At 36.6% G+C, this 24,781-nt stretch overlaps 1 protein-coding gene across 4 annotated transcripts in view; it reads right to left on the reverse strand.

Annotated features, from left to right (window-relative positions):
* Positions 1-24,781, reverse strand: part of Dpp10 (dipeptidyl peptidase like 10) — a 1,676,457-nt gene that overhangs the window by 24,764 nt on the left and 1,626,912 nt on the right. For all 4 annotated transcript variants that reach the window (NM_001415116.1, NM_001415117.1, XM_063272512.1 and 1 more), the window contains 2 exons: positions 14,512-14,610; positions 14,335-14,404 (listed from right to left, as the gene is read on the reverse strand). In NM_001415116.1, coding sequence (NP_001402045.1) covers positions 14,335-14,404; positions 14,512-14,610 — 169 coding nt within the window. The remainder of the gene's footprint in view (positions 1-14,334; positions 14,405-14,511; positions 14,611-24,781) is intronic.

The following is a 24,781-nucleotide window of genomic DNA, read 5'->3' on the forward strand; positions in this document are numbered from 1 at the left end:
ACAGTGAACAGCCTGGATATTAATGAGCCAGGCCTAAAACTAAAAAATGGACCGTTAGTATTATCCACACGAAATTAAACTTGGGATAAACATCCTAGATAACACATGAAAATAACAGAACAGAACCAATAGAAAAGGGCCTTGGGGACATCTCCCAGGCAAAAAAAAATGGAAATAAGCAAGAAGGAAATACTATCTTCTAATGATGTCTGCTGTCAAGTCTCACTACATTAATTCTTATCGTTTGGCCAATTTCCTTCTGAGATAATTTCTAAAGGCATCATTGAGGGAGTAGAAAGGGAAGGGGAGTAGAAGAGCTTTACTCTAATTTACTTTAATATTTACATCAACCCAGAGATGGAACATCTTTTTTCCACCACTTTGCATTTTGAAAGAATTACACCTATATCACTTCCCTTTACATGGGTACCCCAGAAAAATTTACAAGCAGGGCCAGCACGGAAGGATCCATTTTTCTTCTTGATATGTATATAGTGATTATAAGATGTTTAGCTATCAGAGTAAAAAATCATCTATACACTGACTAAAAAAATGTAGAAGTGGGTTGGGAGCTATCTCGGTCACATTCCTTGTGAAGAAGCCAGGGACTGCAATTCATGCCTTCAGTTCCAGCAGTGTAACAATAAAGACATGGGAGAGAAAAGGATGGTTGAGATTTGTGAGGCTTGCCATCCATCTGGTTTATCTGAGTCAGTGTTAGTGAGAGATCTTGTCTCAAAAAACTGTGGTAGAGGGAAATTGATGAATATATTAGATATCAAGTTATGGCATCTATGTCGGTGCATATGCGCACATGTGTATTCACATGCAGAGGTACACCTGTACACAGAAAATATTTTTTAATGAAGTAATGTATAAATAGCTAATGATCTTATCAGTTTCAATGGAAAGTATGGAAAGTTCTCAAGCAAATTAAGGGGGCTACAGCACATGCCATAAGCAGAGATGCTAGGCAGAAGGAGCCTTAGTACCAGTAGACTGGGTTTGCCAGCACTGCAGAAGTTGGGGAGGGAGCATATATGATAGCAGGTGTTTTGTTGACTTTGGGACATAGACATCTGTTTTATAGGCCTTACTTGTCACAACAAGGAAAGAAAGAAACTGTAAAGCAGCATGAGTCCTGTTAGTGCTCTCCAGCTCTGCCTAGAGCATGTTCACGGAAGGTCTGGCATGAATTTTGGTAGAGAGAAGAGTAGCAGGAAGAGAGGGCCTGTAATTTCACAAAAGAGAATAGATGCAAGCGTGACTGGCCTGAAAGACATGAAGCTAGCCCAATCTGAACATCAGAATAGTGAAACAAACAAAAAACAAAAAAGAGCAAGCAAACAAAAAACAATAACCCACAAGAAAAGGAAAATTCCCTAAAAATCTTATGCTGGGCAGAGAAAGAAAATCTTTAGTCATAGCAGGACAGAAGGTGTTGTATCCCTTAAACAGATTTCACTCAGTTCTAAGAACTCATCAGACTTTTAGGATAAACTGAAGTTCAGACAACGGTTGTTCAATTGGACAGAAATACACTTTGACTGGGACTGCTTAGATGTATTACATATACCTGGTCTTAAATTTTAATTTCATTTTAGAACATTGGAGATAGGGTTGAAAGGGTGACTGGATTTCTTTACTCCTCTTTCCAATGTAGCCACGGGAGATATCTCATATTTTTCTGCTTTATTATTTTTTTATAGTTCAGATGTTGTAGGTTGATGTCATTATGCAGGTAAAGGCAGACACAAGATAAAATGAGGTGTGTCATTGGACAAGAAGGAAGGGAGGCAAGAACAGAGGTTTAAGAAGGAAAGGAAGAAGCAGGAGAGACGAGAAACAACATGGAGGCAGATATAAGGATTCTTCTCTGTGCACAGATACAAGTTGTTCTCAATATTTTTAAGGGATGGGTGTGTACAGGATTTTGTTCTGTCCAGATAGACCAATGATATCATATCAATTGGATCAGAGGCTATTGTGTGGTGTTTTCCTTTATGTGGTGACTTAATTAAGTTCAAGAGAATGTATAGTGGCAGGATGCACCAAGCCAAGCATGGAACTGGGATTCTTGGCCTGGTGTGGCAGCAATCTGCCAAAGGAACTGTGAGTGGAAGGGAAGCAGCATGGTGAGATGCCATGTTGGAACAGTTCATGGACCAACTGGGTCAAAATGATCCTGGAGCCAGTGTAAAGCTGCTAAGATAAAAGTACCTTGCAGTGCCATGTGGCAATATGGGTGCCAGTGCTAAAGCAGGTTAAAAGGTTAGGGATTTTTAAATATTTACTGCAAGAGGTGGCTCCCAACATGGAGCAAGAATCCACTAAAAATTAAAGATTTTCAACCTGAGAAAGTTTTATTTTCTTAGTAAGAAGTGGCAAGTACCATGTTGAGTCTCAGGATGTCGCAAGCATGGAAACCTTAAACAGAAGAGAGGCAGTCTGCTTGCTTGCGGGCTCTAGGTCCCCTGCTGTGAAAATGCAGGCTACCCTGGACACAGAGAATTGGAGATTAGAAGCTGCCTGCTTCTTAATCAAAGGGCGTTCGGAAAATGATTTAATTAGGTTTGGTTTATTTGTTTTAAAGATGATATAAAGATATAATGCTTTAGTAGTCTTTGAGGATACCCATATTTTCTTAATGTGGGCTTCATGGGAATTCTCAGTTAAAATCTTGGTTAGACAAGCTGCCTGTTAGTCACTGACTCCAAGTAGAGAGTGGTGATATTTGCCAGTTAAAATATTATTATGGAATAGAAGTCTATACACTAGGCAGAGTGAATACAGACATTTATTAAAGAAGTCATCAACAAATAAAGGTCTGATAGCTCCAGGTAGAGAGCCTAGCAGATAGATGTATATTGAGCTAAAGTTCTGGTTTGACCAGTTGCTTACTTCTTATTCCTATTGGTATTAATAAAAGTGTGCTTTAATTTATGAATTACTCCACTATACCATATGGCTCATCAATGCCGGCTAGTGAGGGTTTGTGGTTAATTTTAAAATTACCACAGCAGGAGGCTCATATTCTCTTAACATGGGCTCCATGGAAATTTAGAGTTAATTTCCTGACACGACAGATTAAAAGACCTAGCAGGCTCATAAAAGTTTGTTTAGTTTATTTCAGTTTCTTAAATAGTTTTAATTTTCATAATGGGTGTGAATTTGAATCTTGTGGTTATATTATTTCTCTGAGAGAGTGTGCAAGATATAAGCTTTTCTGGTTATAGACTAAGAACACACATTTTGGAAGAAAGGTTTGTCTTTATTTTTTTTAAAAAGCGTGATTAGGCTTTGGACACCTTCTAGAGTTATATTGATTAGATTTGAAACAGGTAGACCTCCCGAAAAACTAAATTCAAGAGAATCAAACAAAAAGATATCTTGGTACTAAAATTTTGTTTTGAGACTTACAGATTGCAGAATGTACAGCTTTGGTGAAGCTGATCATCAGAATGCTGAACATGGCTACTTGGATTTCTGTTCAGAAGGATTTTCAGCTGGGTCCAGCAAAGATAGACATCAGGCTACAACAACTCCTCCATTTTCCCTACCTCCCAAAAGGATACCTCAACACGTACAGCTTGAAGAAGTTATTGAAGAGTCACCACCTCGATCCCCTAAATGTTGGGAGGCTGAAAGTGGTTATTATAGGGATGTCTTTCTAGAGAATTTAGAAATGGTCATAATTTAACACAGAGAAATTAGCTCAAATTGATTATACAGCTATAATCTCTTTTGGTAGAAATTCTTATATTTGTTACTAAGCTAAAGTTAAAATCTTTTACTTTGGCACAGAATTTATTTGATACAAGTTTAGATTTTCTTTGATATGAATTTCTTATCTATTTAAAATTAAAATCAATATTGTTACTTTCATACATAGGCATTAAGCCTATACAACACATTTAAATTTATAAGGCTTACCCAGTTCTTTTCTGCTATTAAAAATAAAACAACAACAACAAAAAAAACCCAGGTGATTAAACATGTGATTTAAGGGCCAGATAGCACATTCATAGCTCTAAGTTTATCATTACAGTGCTTTCAAGATAACTTATTAAGATAATTAACAGACAACAGTCTAGATTCCTTACATAATTAGATGGTTTTCAAAAATGTCAGAAACTCACACAATGTGATATTGTTATTTATCATTTGTTGAGACATGTCTGCTCCTAATAGCTCCCCATTGGTGGATTCAAGGAAGAAATTGAACATCTCCATCTCCAGGTAAGGTAATACATTGTGGCATGACAGCCACTGGAAAGAAATGTCCTATTTCTTCTACAAAAAAAAAAAAATACTGTCCAGAAAAGAACGCATTGCAGAATAGTTGACTGACAGTCTCTGCTGAGCCAGAATGATCAGCCCCTCATAATTCTGTGTTTCAAAAGTCTTCAGATGATCCTAGGCGAGAAGGCTGATGACTTACTCTTACATGTTGTTAACAGGAGAAGGGCAAGTCGATAATTGTCTCTCCAACCTGTCTCAGTTCGGGAAGCTGTGTTAGGCTTCCTATCGTTTCAGATAATATTGGTCATTCTCAGATTTCTGATGGGGTTGAAACTAGTTATAGTCTCATAGCCTATCCAGGCTGTTTACCTTTGAGAATACATATTTAATTGGATAGTTATCACATAATATACAAGCTAGCCAGGACATAACATGGATTTTAAGCATTCCTTAAGCTGGAATAGAAAATTAAGTGTTCTGTTTAACTGATAAAATGTTGGACTGGGTGTTAGATACATTTTATACTTTATAAATTACAAGTGATAATAGTTGTGCTCAGCTTACATTTGAGAGAAAAGTTTTTTTTTAATTAGACAGAAAGGGTGATGTGTAGGTTTATGATTTATGCAGGTAAAAGCAGATACAAGATAAAATGAGGTCTGTCATTGGATAAAAAGGAAGGGAGGCAGTAACAGAGATTTCAGAAGGGAGAGGGCGAAACAGGAAAGAGGAAGAACAACTGGAATAGATATAAAGATTCTTCTCTCTGCACAGATACAGGTTGTTATAGTATTTTTAAGGGATGAGTGTGTACAGGATTTTGTTCTTTCAAGATAGACAAATGATATCATATCAATTGGATCAGAGGCTATTGTGTGATGTTTTCCTCCATGTGGTGACTTAATTGAGTTCAAGAGATATAGTGGTGGGATCCACCAAGCCCACCATGGAACTGGGATGCTTGGTCTGGTATGGTAACAACCTGCATAGGTAACTGTGAATGGCAGCAGTGTGGAGAGGTGCCACCATGAAACAGTTCATGGACCACCTGGGTCAGAGAAAGCCTGAGGGCCAGCATGAAGCTGTTGAGATCAAAGTACCCGGCAGTGCCATGCATCCCTATGAGTGCTACCACTAGAGTGGGTTAAGCAACATTCAATTGGCTTCTCAAGGTAGGTGTTTTATATTTTACTTCCTAGAGCATGTAGACAATTGTACCAAGTTTGGTAACAAAAATACAATATTAGACCTTTACAAAATGAGCAAGTGTCAATTTTCTCAATATACACAATTAAAATTGTAATGAATTCATTGTAAATCTCCTGTGAGAAAAATATTAGGACACACAGATGGTGAATGGGGGTGAACTTACAGTGAATTAACAGACATTAGTGACATCTGTTAGATTACAGACCCACTAGTTGCCTGATTCCCCCCAACCCCCAAATCAGTCCAAACTTCTTTATGCCTGCCACTTAGAATAAATGAGTGAGAGCTTTCTTCTGGGACTGTGAAAGAATTCAGGTTTATGAAGGGACTGAGGATAGGGAAGCTTCCCAAAACCAAAGCAACTTTGAGGTGTAGTCCAACCATTGTGGGACCCTATGTTTGCTCTGATGTTATGAACTATAAACCTTGCCCATGTCTTGAAAATCAGTAATAGTCTGGCACTTCAGCTGTTTTTAAAAATTGAAAGATATATCTCTCTTTTCAGTGCTTCCACTTGCTATCTATCATAGTAACTATCTTTCCTATTGCTCTGTGGGCTTTGAAAGGAAGCCTCTCTGTTTCTGAGTCCATGGCCATAGTAGTCTTTCTTTCAGTTTTCACACTTCAGAGTGTAGAAGACTCTGAATCTGTCTCCTAATAAATCTTACATGAAGAGTAATTTTGTGTCATTTCTTACTATGAACCTTTGCTTATTCAGGCCACATTCAAATCTTCAATGTGACTTCACCCTAGGTAAGGCATTGTGACAACTTCTAGAAGTTATACCATACTGTTTTCCTACTAATTTAGCTGAGTTCAAGGAATCAATTTACCAATAAAAATATCACTGTATAAATAGAGAGTTTTAATCTTATGTTATTTCACTGTATCAAATAAACAGAAACAGCACACCAAATCCTAATGATGAGCAGTAGCTCATAGCATAACCATCTTACAAATCAATACGTTGACAAATGAAGGAACTACAAAACACAGTAATTAGGTAACTTCAACTTTTAGCAATAATGTAATTATAAGAATTGCTCAGAAAATATTCATTTAAGTATTAGGTATATGTGGCTTATTTCTACAAAGCAAAAATAAAACAAAATTTTAGACAGTGAAGGACTAAGAGATGATGTTGGACAACTGCATTTTTCTGAGTTTCTATATTCCCCACACTTGTGTGTGTGTGTGTGTGTGTGTGTGTGTGTGTGTGCAGTGTGGGGTGGGGGGCCTCTGGCAGGACCATGTCACTATTTACCTATGAGAAATAATACCATGCAACAAATGTAGTGTAAGTGGTTTATTAGGGCAAGGGAGAATTAAAGAGGGTGTGATTGTAAGGGAGAGATAAAGGCAGAGAGAAACAGATAGGGAATGAAAGAGATGAGAGATGAAAGTGAGAGACACTGAAAAAGGACATAAAGGAGGTTGAGGGGAGAGAGATCTGGGATGGCTAGTGGCCCTTTTAAGGGCATGGCAGGTGATGGTGTAAGTTGCTGCTAGGTACCTGAGGGTAGACCAGTGGGAATATTTGTTTATTAACTTGTGTGTGTGTGTGTGTGTGTGTGTGTGTGTGTGTGTTCACATACAGAGTTTATACAATGACATTCAGAGTTAATTTTTCTCCTTTTACCTGTGGATCAAGGTGAAGACTTTAGACTTTGCTGTAAGCATCCTTACCCACTGAGTCTTTTTTCTAGTCCCATCTTCCCAATAATGTTTCCTGTCTAAATAGATGATCAATATATGGGGTGTTGCTTATCACTTTTGGTCCTCAGTTTTCCTTGTTTATAAAACAAGACTTATGATACCTAGATTGCTGTTATCACACTATTGAAAGAAAATAAGTTTAAGGAAAAGAAAGGTACTATCGCCTGCATATTTAGTAGGTAAACATATTTTGAGTCCCCATATCAAGTGTTGGATTTATCATATGTGTAATAAATGTGTTGAACAAACTATGTTCAGGCACGATTCATTGAGAATTAAACATAAGGGATTAGAAAGATTTTTAAGGGGATAAAAAATCTTACAGGAAATAATGGTAACTGGAGTTCAGAGCCCTAGTACCTAGATAGAAAGCCAAGCTAGTGTTGTGGTCTGCTTGTAATCCCAGGGCTTTATAGTCAGAGACAGGAAACAGGGGATTACCTGGGGAATATGCCTAGCTACACTAAGATAATACTACAGTAAAGAGCCTTGAGGTGGAGCATCATTGAGAATGAAAATTGATGATAACCTTGGACTTGGAACATGTGCCCACAAACGGTGGTTGTCAGAGGCTAAAATAGGACAGGCTAATAGGTAACAGGTGATCCTCCTGAAATGGTCTGTTTCATATTATTATCCGATCTGCAACAGATTTCCTCTGATGAAGCAAAGCCTAAGGGTATATCATTTTAGGAAATATTGCTTCTATTAATATGTTTTTGCTGTTAGTATTGAACATATATAACAATCACTAGGTATTAGCCCAACCCTTTTCAGCAGAGCTCTATATGTCTATGAAGATGTACTGTTTTATAGTGATACTATATAGACAAATAGAAAACTTCTTAAGTTTTAATGATGATCCTAAAAGAATTCCTAAAATTACATCAATGATTATTAAGCTTTTTTATAGTGGGACTGCTATTAAGTTCTTTTCTTATAGTCCAAATGGCAATGGGAACTCTTCCAATCTCTCATGTGTCACCAATTAATTGCTCTTAGGTGGTAACCAGACTTTCTCCTATTCAGAGGACATTCCAAGCGATTATTAAACAATTAACAAAGGTCATAAAAATGGAACTAATTACTTATTTTAGGTGCTAGGACAGAAGATAAAAATTGAATGGGTTTACCTATACAAAACTTTGCTAATAACTTTGTTATTGTTTCAAACCTTCAGGAAAGAAAGCTGTGACAGGTTTAGCTAGATATCACTCAGTGCATATGCACGTAAAGATTCTCTGTTGTAAACTTCTATTTCAATTTGTGATTTGATTTTTGTGTGAATTTTTGATAAACTTTTGAACATGTGATCATGTATTCTGAAAGATATTTAAGTGCTGAGGACAAAAGGGAGAGTCAGAACTGAACTGAGAAGAACTGAGCTATGAGAGGCAACAGAGCTGAGGACATTTTAGACAGAATGCTTTCTAGACGAAATGAACTCAAGAACTTAGAAGTATAGGCACAACAATGGGAGGAAAGGCATTGAGAGTAAGAGCATTCTTGTGACATCAGAGCAAGAGGGGAGAGCAAGATTAGAAGGAGAATGCAAATGGAATAACTTAGAGACTATAGATAACATAAAATCCTAAGAAAACAATATTCAGAATGCAGAGGGAAAGAAGAAAGAAGATGCTGAGGAGAGCAGAAGGACCAGGTAGGTTTCCCTTTCAATGGGGCAGAACATATCCTTTCTTATTAACAAGGCAGGCTACCTCTTATTAAAAGGAACAAACTTGGATTTAATTCATTTAGCATTAAGAGGGTAGAAGTTTTTTCTTTCTTTTTGCAATAAACATTGGAGCTCATTTTTCATCCAGAATGAGTAAGGTCTCTCTGCACTTGATCTTTTGTTCCAAATGCATACATAAGTATGGATGTTCATGTGTAAGTATGTAATTGTGAGATTGTGCAAATACAATAGGACCCAACTAATATGAATGAAAATGCACAAATATGCATGTGTAAATCATGAATCTGTATATGAGCTTATGTGAGTTTATGCATATTTGTTTGTGTAAAATTTTCCTTTCTATGAGTGTTATTCCCTTCACCTGGTTCAATAGAAGTTTATTACTCCAAACTTCCCCCTAACCTGTCAAACAAAAGGCTTCTGAATAAAAGGAAAAGGCTCTAGCAATTAATCCTTTACTTAATCTCCTACTGTTTTAGGATGAGGTGTTAAGTGCCAGAGAATGAAGTTTCTGGGCTCAGAAGGACACAGAAGGCAGGTCAGCTAGAGTAGCATAGTAACATATTCTTAGATATGTAAACATTTTATTATTATTATACAGCAACCCTAAGTATCTCATATGAGAAAGTCTAATCCTCTGCTGACACACTTCCCTCTCTGCTGCCTAAAGACCTAATAAAAAAGAAGAACCTCTCTGGGGCTGTTCTCTAGCAAGGCGTATCTGGTTGTATGTGAACATGCACATATATATGTCTTATACATAAATAAAGGAAAAGCATGTTCCCTATATATCTGTTGAATGAGGTGTGTAAATAAATCATGGTTGCTGATGTTACTTCTTATTACCTTCATAATATAAGTTCAGTAGTAATATTGAAAAGGAAAATGGTGAAAAATTGTAAAGGATTAATTTTCAGCATCATACAGAAAATCTAAGAAAATGAGAAACTGATTCAACCAGAAGGCTAAATTTAAACATAAGTACACCAATTGTTTATGATCCTCTTTTTCTCCAATCCACCTTATTCTTGAAACATTTCATGGTTAATTGATTTTTTAAAAAAATTTTGTTCATTCAGTCATGCATTCTGTCAAAAGCCAGTTGCTTTTCAGAGTGGATAGTGAGGTGAGTGCCACATTGTTTGGAAACCCCTATGCTTGTCATAACAGAAGGCAACAAGACAACTGAGAGGACATGGAGGACAATTAAAGTACAGAAAAGACAAGCAAAAGGTAGAGTTGTCACCTAAAATTGAAATACCTAGAATAGATCATCTACTGATTCTGTTCTTCTAGACTGTGAGCTTACAGGAAACATGATCAATCAATAGACCAAGTTAAGGAATATGGTTTTATGACCTCAATGACAATCCTATCAAAATATTATATTAATTGGTTGATTGGATGATTTACTGATCAATTAGTGATATTTTGTTCATTTTTGTTTGTTTTTGTTTATTTGGTGTGTGTGTGTGTGTGTGTGTGTGTGTGTGTGTGTGTGTGTGTGTGTGAGAGTGTTCCCTATATCTTAGGATGGTCCCAAATGTACAATGTTGCCTTAAGATGACTTTGATTTTTGTTTTTGATCCTTTTGTTTTCTCATCCTGAGTGCTGGAGTTATAGCCTTTACAATCAGTCCTGGTTTATCAATGCTTGGGATGTGACCCATGCTTCCTGAATTCTACATGAGTAATCTTTAAAGTGAATTATATCTCCAGATATCCCTTCTGTTATAAACCATCTCTTCAGTCTAAGAAATGTTTTCTGTCACTTGGTAGACCAGATGCCCTGTACAAAAAGCAAAATCCAAGACACTATAGTCAATAAATCTCCCTTTATGCCTGACTAAGTAGTAGAAGCCTGGGCATTTTTGATCAGTAATGTTTAACTCATAATTATTGAAGAACACAATTAACTATTATAGTTTATAAATGGAAGCCACATCATCACTGGTAAAAAAAGTTTTTTTTTTCTTAGAATGAAAAGTGTTCCTTTCAGTTCTAAGAAATCTCACATAATTCCTAATGCAGTATGATTTTTCAGTTATAAGAACATAAATTAATGCCCCTTTTTAGGAAAGAATTTTAACTGGAAATGATTGTACTGTGAAAATTAATTTCCTCTTAAAAAGACAAAAATATCAATTAAAGAAAAACCATCTTATAGTACGCAATCATCTACTTAGATTTTTAGCATAAAGTGCTAGAAATAATGTATCAACAGAGATTTAAATATAAATTATTTGATTACACATGATATATTCCACACAGTTCCTTAGAGGGGACATCCTTAAGCCATGAAGTCAGAATAAAGTGGATTAATATATCATATGAATAGAACCTATCAGCAGAAGTGGAAGCTAAAACTTAACACCTGCTTTCAGTCTTTCTTTCAGCAAGCCAGAATGTAGCAATGTAAATTCCAAGAGTCTGACTATATTACTTTATCTGGTTTGGTAGCACCCACCTGTTAAATAGCTTTATAGGACCTATATCACACATCTCATATTTAAACTGTTATATTTAAATGTTTAAAATATCACTATCTCTAACAAAAGTATGATTACATGTACCACCTATTAAGTACTATCTGCTAGTGTTTATGTACCAAATAGCATTATGATTATGTATAATTTATTAAACAAGTATGATTATACTTAGAATTTATTAAACAGTTAATGCAAGTGTTTATGCCTCAGACAGCATTTTCATTTTGTAAAAACATTATGCATATAAAAATCATTTTACATTGTACATATGTAAGGACACACTGTTATCCACCATTTGTTCACAATATTAAGCAGCACACTGGTAACCCTATGAGTTCTAGCTGGAAGCTAGTCATAGCCAACAATTTTACCAGTGTGCTTCCTTAAAAGGAAATGAGATACTCCTTTTCAGTGCGATAGATTTTTAAATTAACTTCTTGGTTTACATCCTCATTATTTAGTCATAACCAACATGATAAAAACACAAGGTTGAAGCTAGGGAGATCTAGTTAGTATCCTACAACAAAGGATGAACATCTCAATATCTGGTCAGCCTTCCCCAGTGAGTGTCTCATCCCTGCAGCAGGTAGGCAAGGCAACGTGAAAATCAAAGAAGCATGTATCTGCATCCTTTTGCATATAAGAGCCATACTCCAAATATAACATCATCCTTTCTCTCCCATTTTAAAGGTCATAATATCCTTAAGTACCTAGCAACATTTTCCAGAGGAAAATTGGTTTTGTAAACAAGAGCAAAAGGGACAACAATATCTCTGTTCCCATAAGGAAACATGGCTGCAATATAAGACTATACTCCTAGATAAACTGCCACTGTTTTTAGTTCAGCTGAGTCTACTCATAGGAGAGGAGTGTGAGAAGAAGATCATGGGCCTCTCAGCCCAGTATACAACCACCCCTCCCACTCACGTGCTCTTCTGTTCCAATTGCCTTGGTCTCAGAGTGTGCATATTCTAGACTATATATGTTGGGAAGTACAGCCAGAAGAAGTCATCAAACCTGCTGGGAACAGACTTTCCAGTGTGCTGCTTTAAGGTCACCCATGCTCCTTCTTGCAACCCCTCCTCCATTGCTATGTAAGTAAGCCTAATAAACTCATTGACTCTTCTTGGGACTGAAGAAATCATAATTGTTTGAACTGAAGATATTAGAAGGAGAGGTAGATGTTTATGTCACCTTCGGGGAAATTATTTTGATAACAGTGATTAAGGCTACACTTTTTAAATTCACCATTTTCTTATTTCAGTGTCAATATTTTTCTCAACATATCACAGGCAAAGAATAAAACTGGATAGAGGAAATAGCCAAGGAAGTGTTAACAATGAGTAAGTGGAAAAGTTCCCTAAGAAAACTACCACTAGGACCTGCAGCTCCTTCTGACTTTGAAGGAGAAAATAATGTCTGGATCTGAGTTAGATCACTCAAAATCTATATGAAGTATCTCCAGCATAATGATGCATCCTTGTAATCCCAAAGCTTGGTGGTAGAGTTAACCAGCCAGTCTTGCTTCATTAGAATGTTCTAAGTTATCCTGTAGCCACAAAAAGACAACTGACACCAACTGACATTGACCTTTCTTCCACACACTCACACATGCACACACACCCACACCCACAACCACACCCACCAAATCAGTTATATAATTTATACTAAGGAATGCAAACCAGCATTTTAAGTCTATGAATCATATGTTTTAGAGAAGCGCAATGGAGACCTAGAACAAAGAATGTGTTTCATTTTATTGAATACATACATGGGACTAAATTATTATGAATTACTATGAAGAAAATTATGACACTTAATGATCTGAAGATAGTAGGCAGCAAACTGGACTTTGCACAAGCAGACTAAGCTCCTGAATTGGCATCCTGTATACCTTGTAAACACAAGACATTTTCATTTTTTATTTTCCCTACTAACTTAACCAAACATAATTCTGGATAACGTAAAGCATTGTGAATTAATATGCTACCAGACTTCTTAGAAAATCAGTAACTAATAAGCCTCAGGCATTCAGTGCTAAATGAGGATGACATCAGTTACCATGAAGTGTTAGCATCTATGTGCTGAAGTCTCACCAGTCCTGATCTGATAAAAAGTATGAATAAATTTAATTACAAGGCTGAACATTCTTAGACTCTGGTTACTTAAACACAGACATGCTTTCTCTGGTCACAAATCCAGGAATGTGAAATAAAAGAGTGATACAGACATAGTCAATTATTTAAAAATGAAAACAATGTGTTTGTTCATTTTGTATAGAAACTGATCAAGAATATAATGTTTCAATACTTTCTAAACAAATAAACACATAACCAATCTGCTTTGTGTCAATATTTCAAGTAAGAGAAACAGATTTCTTATAGAATTGATGATGTATCAAAAAATTAAACATTCTCACATAAGGAACCCATTTAGCTGACAGCCTTCATAGTTGTGTTGATGAGTTTTCAGCTGTCTACTCAAAAGAATTTAGAATCCCCTTGTAAGAGAGTCTTAACCAGACAATTATCTATATCATCTTGCATTGGGCACATTTATAAGATATTGCATTGATTTTTTAAGTGATGTGGAAGGATCCAATTCACTGTGGACAGCACCATTCTCTAGGTATAAAATCTTGAAATAAATAAGAGCAGAGAAATTCTGTTGAGCACAAACAAGAAAGCACATTTGAATTAATTTCTCTTTGCTCTTGATTTTAGATGTGAAACATGTAGCTATTTGATTTATCTACCTTGACTTTTTCACAATGATGCCTGTAATTTGGACTTACAAATAAACCTTTACTTTCCTAAGTTTGTTTTCATCAAGATATTTTATCCCAACAGCAGAAATGAAACTAGAACACTAGATGAGCAAGAATAAATCTATTTTTCATTTAAGAAATCTGTCATCTGAGGCACAAGAGAATACTTATCAAATCTTTAGATTGATTTATTTTAATAAAATACAAAATACTTACATTATTAGTAGAAGAGCATACTGGTTTTTCTCCAAAAAGTCTTTAGGAAAGGACAACTGTAAAGGAAGTTCTTTTAAAGAAAGAGCAAAATATTAAAGATGGAGAGTCATTTAAATGTAAAAGTATAAGATGCAGAGAAAGCTGTTCTTGAAGGGTGTATCATGTGCCAATTTTTACCGTAGTCATCAATGTGAAGTATTCTAATCTCTCTCTTTGCGAGCTTCTTCTTCTGAATAGTTTCTTTCATCATAGAATTTCTTTCCAAGATGTAATAATCTGAAAATCAGAGAATAAGTGTCTGTGGAACACCCAGCCATAAATGGTTCGTCCACATCCCATCCCATCCCATCTCCCACCCAAGGCTCAGGGACTGCTGTGGGAAAAGGAAAAGAAAAGATTGTTAGAGTCAGAAATCAAGGTCGACCAGTGTAAAACAATGTCTCTGGACATGACAGAAGCCATTACAATCATGAACTCAGAGAATTCATGGTTTTCTGCACAAGCTCAAGTCACTGTCATATTAGCATGAATTTGGGAGGTGCTCAGAGGTCCCCACTTCTAGTCAGGGAACTATTGATTGCTACTAGAGGAAGGGAGTTAACTCTTTAAATGTGTGGGTTCTCATACTCTAGGGGATGTCCACACACCCATGCGTACATGAGCAACACAAAGTTAACTTGTGAAGTTTTAGATAAAAAGTAGGCATCAAGTTAAAAGGGGCACATTTTGATCAGGAATATGGTTAAGATACATTTTTTGCATCAATGAAATTTGTAAGTCATAAAAATATTCTACTATACCATTTTGTAAACCAGAAGGGACATACAGACAGGTACATTCTATCCAATAAAAATATCAGGCTGATAAAACTTGTCAGACATTGTGCCAGGCACTGACGAAAATCTGTACTTTTTCTCCTACACCACTGCTGGTATCTTTCCAACTGCTCTTCCTCATTTATGTGAATTTCCTCCCATTTGTTTCATTACATGGGAATTGTCATTTATGTTTCCAAAATAAAAGGGTGATCTGACCATTACTCTCCTTCAGAATATTTAGAAGTATATAAACTTTACTTTTTATTAACTAGATGAAAAGTAGATAAAATTTGGATCATTCGGATACCAGTATGAAAATTCAGAAGAACAAAACCTAGTTAGAAGGAACAATCCAAAAATGACCTACACAATATCAGTCTTAGATGAGAGTGCTAAAACTGTAGCCCAACTGCTCAATAAACTGGAAAATCACAAACTCATATTCCAAAATTAAACAGGCAAAATATGAGATGTATGATAATTATAGTCTAAGAAGAAAAAAATCTGCTAGTGAGATCAATAGAGTATTAGATGCTGCAAATGGTACTGATGAACTGGAGAGATAAGAAAATACTAATAATCAAATAACGGTTGTAAAATTGACTGACACTCTTGGGAGATGGCGCTGTTGGTAAAGGTAGTGTGTCCTATAACCTTAGTAGCCAAGGCTCCGAAGGACCAATGTGGGAGGAAAAGGGGCATATTGTCTCATGATGTTTGAATATGTGCCATGACATGGGGATGCAACACAATGAGTAAATAAATGTAATTTTACTTTTGAAATTGACCATAAAAGCATATAAGCAACTTGATAAAATTATATTTACATTTTGTTACATATAAAAATGTATGTATGCTAAAATATATGACCCTTTGTGTATGTGTGTGTGGTATATGTGTGTGTACATATCCGAGTCTCTGAGGAGTTTTAATTTTATGAAACGTGTTTTAACTAGATGATTTCTTAGTATTGTGCCAATTATTATCATGTTCGTAATGTATTTGAATTTTGTACATATATATATGTACATATATATATATATATGAAATTACTATACATTTTTCTCATTTTAATAGTTTTTTATAATAGGTGGGAATTGCTTATAGTTTTTAGAAAGAAAGCTTTTTATTTACAACTATGTTTTCTCAAATAAAAGCAGGTTTACTCTTTCTATTTTTGCCTTGTCCTGGCTATGTCTTCTAACAGAATGTTGTATAAAAAGGGTAGGAGAAATCAAGCTTGCCTTCTTAGATCCCACAGTAGCATCTGTCTTTCAGTGTTACTTGTGATGACTGCTATAGTATCCTTGTAGACATTGTCATACAGTTCAGGCTATCCCTTCACATTTTTGTATTGCTCATTTGAAGGTACTATGACTATATTATTAAATGTCAAATTTATCAAGCGTTTTTTTCCAAATCCTTTATGATTTTTACATAAATAAGGGAGTCACATTGAATTGGGTTATTTCAGAAATACGAGTATGTAGACAATGTATAATTATAAAATGTTAGTCATTTAATACATACAAAATGTAATGTGTAGTAAAGGAGTTTCACACCTAAATTCATGAGAATTTATTTTTTAATTCTCTTTCTCTCTCCCCTGTGTGGTGGTAGCACAGTGTCTATCTTACAGAGGCTACAGAACCTCATATGGTTCCTTGGCTGTAGTCTCCCTTTTTGTTTTTGTTTGATGTAGGGTCTCTTACTGCACAATGAGCCCGAGGGATCTCCCAGTCTCTGCTCCTCAGGCTCAGAAGAGAAGTGCAGCTTATAATGCTCGTGACAATTCTGGGGACTGAACTTAGGACCTTGTGCTGGAAAGGTAAGCAATTCACCCACTGGAGCTTTTCAGCCAGGATTATTCTATCCTTGTCCTCCTCCTACTACTACTCCTCCTACTCCTCTTCCTCCTCTTTCTTCTCCTGTTCTTCCTCCTGTTTCTTCTCCCTTTCCTCCCCCTCCTCCCCTTTAGTTTTATTTGATTTTAAATTTAGAATATAGGTAACAGATGGTATAGTCTTTATTCCTTTTTTTTTTCAGACAGGGTCACATTATGAGCTCATGCTGAATTGGGACTCTTTTTTTTGTAACAGCTTAAAATAATCTCCAATTTGTGATTGTCTTGCCTCTGACTCCCAAACGCTAGAATTGGGAGTGTGTGTGTGTGTGTGTGTGTGTGTGTGTGTGTGTGTGTTTCTGTGTGTGTGTATACCACTGTGTCTTCCTTGATCTCTATTTTCTGTAACAGCTTGTGTAAGTTTGCTTGTATGTTCCTTAAGCATTGTGTATACTATGCTAATGAAGCTTTTAGTTTTGCTAAACTGAACATTTTAAATATTTGAATACTTGGTATTCAGCTTGCTTCTTGTTTGATGAAACATATATAATTACATTTTACCACGTCAGACCCAATGGGGAGATCTAATACTTATGTAATGTTTTCTCATTTATCATGGCCTTTTGGCAGCTTGATTTTTTGTTCATCAATATGTTTTTTTAACTAGAATTTACCTTATTTAAGTTTTTATTCATTAAAAAATTTAATAACATTTTGGTAATTTTTGCTTATATTTTAGCAAGTCCTGTTGCTTGTCTGATTAAAGCCAGATATGTGACATATTATACTGGTCAATTGTCAACAGAGGTCATTGACCAGTTTCACTTTTTAAATGTATTTTGAACGGTTTCTTCTGTTAATTTGCAAACCCACAACCTGATTAAGAGTTCTTTGGACAGTATCTGTTTACATTTGGTTTTCATTTCAATTCTTTTGTGTACATTAATTTTCTTTATAATACCACATCCCACTCACCTTCATGAATTTTCTCAATTTCAATCATCTACTTATTGTAGTAAGGTATGAGCTTTCCTGTTGGTGTTCTTTGCTGTGCTGGGAATATACCCCAGGGCCTCACCCTGAGTGTCTTACCCCAAATTCCATCCTCAGTCTCAGAAACCACGAAAAATGATCATATTGTACCATAATCAATTTGTTTCTGTTTATTCCATTGAGTTATGACTGTCATGCATGATTCCTTTCGCAACAAATTTCTGCTAATTAAATATTACCACAATTACAAAGATTGTAGAGAATGTTTTCTGATTTTCAGAAAGCTCAGCCAGAAAACACGCCTGGGAAGCTAGAAGAGACTACTCTCTGCCCACATTTCTGACTCTAGAGGAAAAAAGCCTAGCGCCAACTTGGCCCACTGTACACAGGGACCCAGAAAAAGGAGGGGCAGGCACTTCTGGTTGCTTCCCTCATGGAGAGCTGAAACTAAGCCCTGAGGAGTGAATTCAGGCCCAAGACCAGAGGTAAGACCACCTTTTCTGCTCCAAGTGACCTGTCTGGTGGACTCAGGACACATGCCCACTGGAACAGCTGAAAAACAGTAGGCAGGAACGACTAAATGCCTGAACGCAGAACACTCTGTTCCCATAACTGGCTGAAAGAAAACAGGATAATAGGCCTACAGCACTCCTGACACACAGGCTTATAGGATAGTCAAGCCACTGTCTGAAAGAGCACAACAAGGTAACACAAGAGACAACCTGATGTCAAGGAGCAAGCACAGGACCCAAGCAACAGAAACCAACACTACATGGCATCATTGGAGCCCAACTCTCCCACCAAAGCAAACAATGAATATCCAAACACACTAGAAAAGCAAGATCTAGATTTAAAATCACATTTCATCATGATGATGGAGGACGTCAAGAAAGACATAATGAACCCCCTGAGAGAAATGCAGAAAAACACAAGTAAACAAGTAGAAGCCCTAAGAGAGGAAACACAAAAATCACCGAAAGAACAAAGCACCAATGGCTTATGCTCTAAGATCAAGAATCGACAAATGGGATCTCATGAAACTGGAAAGCTTCTGTAAGGCAAAGGACACTGTGGTTAGGATAAAAACGGTAACCAACAGATTGGGAAAAGACCTTTACCAATGCTACAACAGATAGAGGGCTTATATCCAAAATATACAAAGAACTCAAGAAGTTAGACCACAGGGAGACAAATAACCCTATTAAAAATGGGGTTCAGAGCTAAACAAAGAATTCACAACTGGAGAATGCCGACTGGCTGAGAAACACCTAAAGAAATGTTCAACATCTTTAGTCATAAGGGAAATGCAAATCAAAACAACTCTGAGATTTCACCTCACAGCAGTGAGAATGGCTAAGATCAAAAATTCAGGTGACAGCAAATGCTGGAGAGGATGTGGTGAAAGAGGAACACTCCTCCATTGTTGGTGGGATTGCAGACTGGTACAACCATTCTGGATATTAGTCTGGAGGTTCCTCAGAAAATTGGACATTGAGGACCCAGATATACCTCTCTTGGGTATATACCCAAAAGATGCCCCAACATATAACAAAGACAGGTGCTCTACTATGTTCATAGCAGCCTTATTTATAATAGCCAGAAGCTGGAAAGAACCCAGATTCCCTTCAACAGAAGAATGGATACAGAAAATGTGGTACATCTACCCAATGGAATATTACTCAGCTATAAAAAACAATGACTTTATGAAATTCGTAGGCAAATGGTTGGAACTGGAAAATATCATCCTGAGTGAGGTAACCCAATCACAGAAAAACACACATTGTATGCACTCATTGATAAGTGCCTATTAGCCCAAATGCTTGAATTGCCCTAGATGAACAGAACACATGAAACTCAAGAAGGATGACCAAAATGCAAATGCTTCACTCCTTCTTTAAAAGGGAAACAAGAATAACCTTGGCAGGGAATAGGGAGGCAAAGTTTAGAACAGAGGCAGAAGGAACACCCATTCAGAGCCTGCCCCACATGTGGCCCATACATATACAGCCACCAAATTAGAAAAGATGGATGAAGCAAAGAAGTGCAGGGTGACAGGAACTGGATGTAGAACTCTCCTGAGGGACACACCCAGAATACAGCAAATACATAGGTGAATGCCAGCAGTAGTCCACTTAACTGAGAATGGGACCACCGTTGAAGGAATCAGAGAAAGAACTCGAAGAGCTTGAAGGGGCTCGAGACCCCATATGAACAACAAAGCCAAGCAACCAGAGATTCCAGTGACTAAGTCACTACCCAAAGACTATACATGGACTGACCCTGGGTTCCAACCTCATAAGTAGCAATGAATAGCCTAGTAAGAGCACCAGCGGAAGGGGAAGCCCTGGGTCCTGCTAAGACTGAACCCCCAGTGAACTAGATTGTTGGGGGCAGGGCGGCAATGGGGGGAGGATGGGGAGGGGAACACCCACAAAGAAGGGGAGGGGAAGGGATTAGGGGGATGTTTGTCCAGAAACTGGGAAAGGGAATAACATTCAAAATGTAAATAAGAAATACTCAAGCTAATAAAGATAAAAAATTTGGGGTTCAGAGCTAAACAAAGAATTCACATCTGAGGAATGCTGAGTGGCTGAGAAGCACCTCAAGAAATGTTCGATATTGAGTCATAAGGGAAATGCAAAGCAAAACAACCCTGAGATTCAACCTCATACTAGTCAGAATGGCTAAGATCAAAAACTTCGGCGACAACAAATGCTAGCGAGGATGTGGAGAAAGAGGAACATTCCTCCATTGTTGGTGGGATTGCAGACTGGTACAACCATTTTGGAAATCAGTCTGGAGGTTCATCAGAAAATTTGACATTGCACAACCTGAGGACCCAGCTATACCTTTCTTGGGCATTTACCCAAAAGATGTTCTACCATATAACAAAGACACATGCTCCATTATGTTCATAGCAACCTTATTTATAATATCCAGAAGCTGGAAAAAAACCCACATGCCCTTCAACAGAGGAATAGGTACAGAAAATGTGGTGCATCTACACAATGGAATACTACTCAACTATCAAAATCAATGACTTTATGAAATTCATAGGCAAATGCATGGAACTGGAAAGTATCATCCTGAGTGAGGTAACCCAATCACAGAAAAAAAAACCCATGGTAATTGTTGATAACTGGATATTAGCCAAAATGCTCGAATTACCCTAGATGCACAGAACACATGAAACTCAAGAAGGATGACCAAAATGTGGATGCTTCACTCCTTCTTTAAAAGGGGAACAAGAATACCCTTGGCAGGGAATAGGGAGGCAAAGTTTAGAATAGAGGCTGAAGGAACGCCCATTCACAGCCTGCCCCACATGTGGCCCATACATATACAGCCACCAAACTAGATAAGATGGATGAAGCAAAGAAGTGCAGGCTGACAGGAACCGGATGTAGATCTCACCTGAGAGACACAGCCAGAATAAGGCAAATACATATGTGAATGCCAGCAGCAAACCTCTGAACTGAGATTGGACCCCCGAGGAAGGAATCAGAGAAAGAACTGGAAGAGCTGAAGGGGCTTGAGACCCCATATGAACAACAATGCCAACCAACCAGAGCTTCCAGGGATTAAGCCACTACCCAAAGACTATACATGGACTGACCCTGGGTTCCAACTGCATAGGTAGCCATCAATAGCCTAGTAAGGGCACCAGTGGAAGGGGAAGCCCTTGGTCCTGTTAAGACTGGACCCCCAGTGAACGAGATTTTCGGGGGGAGGGTGGCAATGGGGGGAGGATTTGGAGGGAAACCCCCATGTAGAAGGGCAGGTGGAAGTGTTAGGGTTATGTTGGCATGGAATCCGGGAATGGGAATAACATTTGAAATGTAAATAAGAAGAAAAAAAAAGTTCAGCCAGCCTGTGTTATTTTAATTTTTAGTATAGTTAAAAACGAAGACATCACGACATTTTGTAATAAATGTTATAAAGTGTGAATTCATATTTTAAAGAAAACCTTGCCATGTTTATATAGGCAGGTACATTCAAAGGCACAGGTATGGAGGTTAGAGGACAATTTTGGGGAGTTCTTTCCTACAACCTCACATGCCTTGGGAATAGAACTCATAAGCTTTGGAGCAGGTACTTTTACCAACTGAGACACCTTACTTACCCGAAGGCTGCTAAATCGGACTCTGTGTAGTCTATTAACATTAAAAATTCATACTTCAATACTCTTATAAAAGTACACTGAACAGTTCTAGATAAAACAAATGCACTTTGTGTATACAAAATGTCTGCATCACTTGACAACGTTGTTAGTGCAAATAACATGTCATTAAAGTTCGCTAAATTTTTACCTTCATACCTTTAAATATAAATCATATTTATTATTTTGTTTTATAAATGTATACTAGATTATTATATTACAATTAATAATTAAGCAAATGAGTAAGAACATTTAGTGGGACCAATGTGGGAGTATTATACAAGTAATTTCATATAACTTATTATAAATTACCAGTGGGAGAAAATATAATTACAAGTAAACTAATTACATCACTGTAACAGCAGTTGGAATTTTTTTCTATTATATTAAATGGAATTAACTTACTCATAAAATAAATATCTCTCCATGAGCACAGAGAACTCAATTGTAGTTTTAAGAAAAACAAATTTAAGAAAGATTTAAAACATTTCAAAACAGCATGGGCACAACATAAATTACAAAAAAATCAGAAAACAGGTTTTAGTAAACATGATTTGTCGTCATCAAACATTATAAGGTGGCATAATGCTAAGGCATTCAGTAAAATATAAAGATTGAGGAGCAGAGAAAAGATACTGAGAAATAAATAGTGTAAAACAGAATAGTGTAAAACAGAATAGTGTGAAACAGAATAGTGTGAAACAGAATAGTGTGAAGGAGTTTAGAAGGAAGATAAGAAGTGAAAAAAAGAATAAACAAAAAATAAATGAAAGTGATGGAAGACAGAAGAATGGTGACAGGGAAGGCTGGAAAGAAAGTGACAAATTAAAAGTAACACACACCTGGAAGTCAGGATGGAAAAGGCTATATGGGCAAACAGAGAGACAGGAACCCTAGCCTCATGATCTCTCTACCAAAATCATTGTGTCATGCACCGTGCACAGTCACACTTTAATGGTATTTAGAGGGCAGAGAATGGTATTCAAGGAGAAGTCCCCATAATGGAATGCTATTGGCCATGTCAGCAGAAGAAAAGACACATAGGCTGGGAGCGTTGCTCCTGACTCTTGGCCATGGGATGCACTGCTTGTCCTAGGAACTGACAAGAAAACTGCACATCACCGAATGCTGGAGAGTCCTTGGAGAGCAAACTTTCCAGGAGTGAGCCTGCTGCATATGCTTCTCACTGTGATACAACGGAGTGCATATGGACAGAAATGGGGAGAAGGGGGTGCTTCAAACATTAACAATGTAAAACTGTTGTATTAATGCAACAAAGAATAGAGCACTTGGAAAGTATTAAATGAGAAACAACAAAAACAAAAAAAAACATATGAATGGTTCTCATATGTAAATGTATGTATAATATACAATAAATGTAAGAATTCTAAATAATTGAGAAAATTGTCTTGTGTTTTGTCTTTGTTTTATTTTTCAGGCAGAATCTCATGATCCAAGATTAACCTTGAAATCGCTAGGAATGTACCTTGAATTTCTGTTCATCTTGCCTCTATCTCAGAGTGCTATCTATGATCAGAGGAACGTATCACCATGTGTATCACCATTGCTGTAAGGCAATAGCGATTGAACTTGGCACTTTATGTGTGCTAGGAAGGTATTCCAATATCTTCGTTATACCCCTGCTTCCTACTTGCAGTTTTATACCATTTAAAATCAGCAATATCTTTGTTTTATATATTTATAGATTATTTTTTATTCAACTTTAATTGCTAAGAAGAAAAAGAAAATGTGAAAGTCTGAAGGCTGCAGATTTTATTATGTTCCTACATGTTTGTTTCTCTTTAATATTTTCTGATAAAAATATAAGAGCCACTTCCTACAGAGTCATTACAATAAAGCTTTTGTATTATTAATTTGTTAGGAAAGATACTGAGATGCTATATTTACTTTTTTTTCATTTTGATTAACTAGTATTACTTTTTCTTTTCACAATTTTCTATTCAGGGCATATTTTACTTCATATGACTGAGAGAACAGCTAAGGTTGCTTCAATGATGTTTCTATTTTTAACAACCCTTAGACCCACTTGTCACTGAATAAAAAACTTTGTCTCCTTAAGTAATTCTCCCTAAAAAGAAAAGCAAGCACCTGAATTTGGTTCACCCAGTCAACTGAAAAACTGTACTTCTTGATCAAAAGGCAACCAGAGTTCATTTCTTGGTGGGAATACTATCAATATTTAATAACTTGTCAGGACAAAGGCTCTGTAATTGTCAGCACTGTTATAAAAACAAGGCTTTGTAACAATGAGGTAAAATTGAATACATATCTCAAAAAGACTTTTCTTGGAATCTTTGTTTGCCAAAGGTTAAATATGCAATGTGACACCAAGAACTGCTGTATCTCATAGATCATAAAAATATCTTTTATTGTAAATATATTTTTCCTTTTGTTTACAAGGAAAATTATCTTTGGAGCAGTTAACTGCCATGTGTCTTGTCTCAGAAGAAGGTTATGATGGAGTCATCTTGTACAATGATTTTCTATTTGCAAAATTAAAATTTATTTTCTATTTTTCTTTTTATCTTTACTTGTGTACTGCATTCATAAGTAGGTTCTTCAAGTCTGCTGCTCTGATCACCAAAATGTTTACCACTAAATGAAGGCACGGGT

Source organism: Rattus norvegicus, chromosome 13, assembly GCF_036323735.1.
Source record: "Rattus norvegicus strain BN/NHsdMcwi chromosome 13, GRCr8, whole genome shotgun sequence".
NCBI classification, from domain to species: Eukaryota; Metazoa; Chordata; class Mammalia; order Rodentia; family Muridae; genus Rattus; species Rattus norvegicus.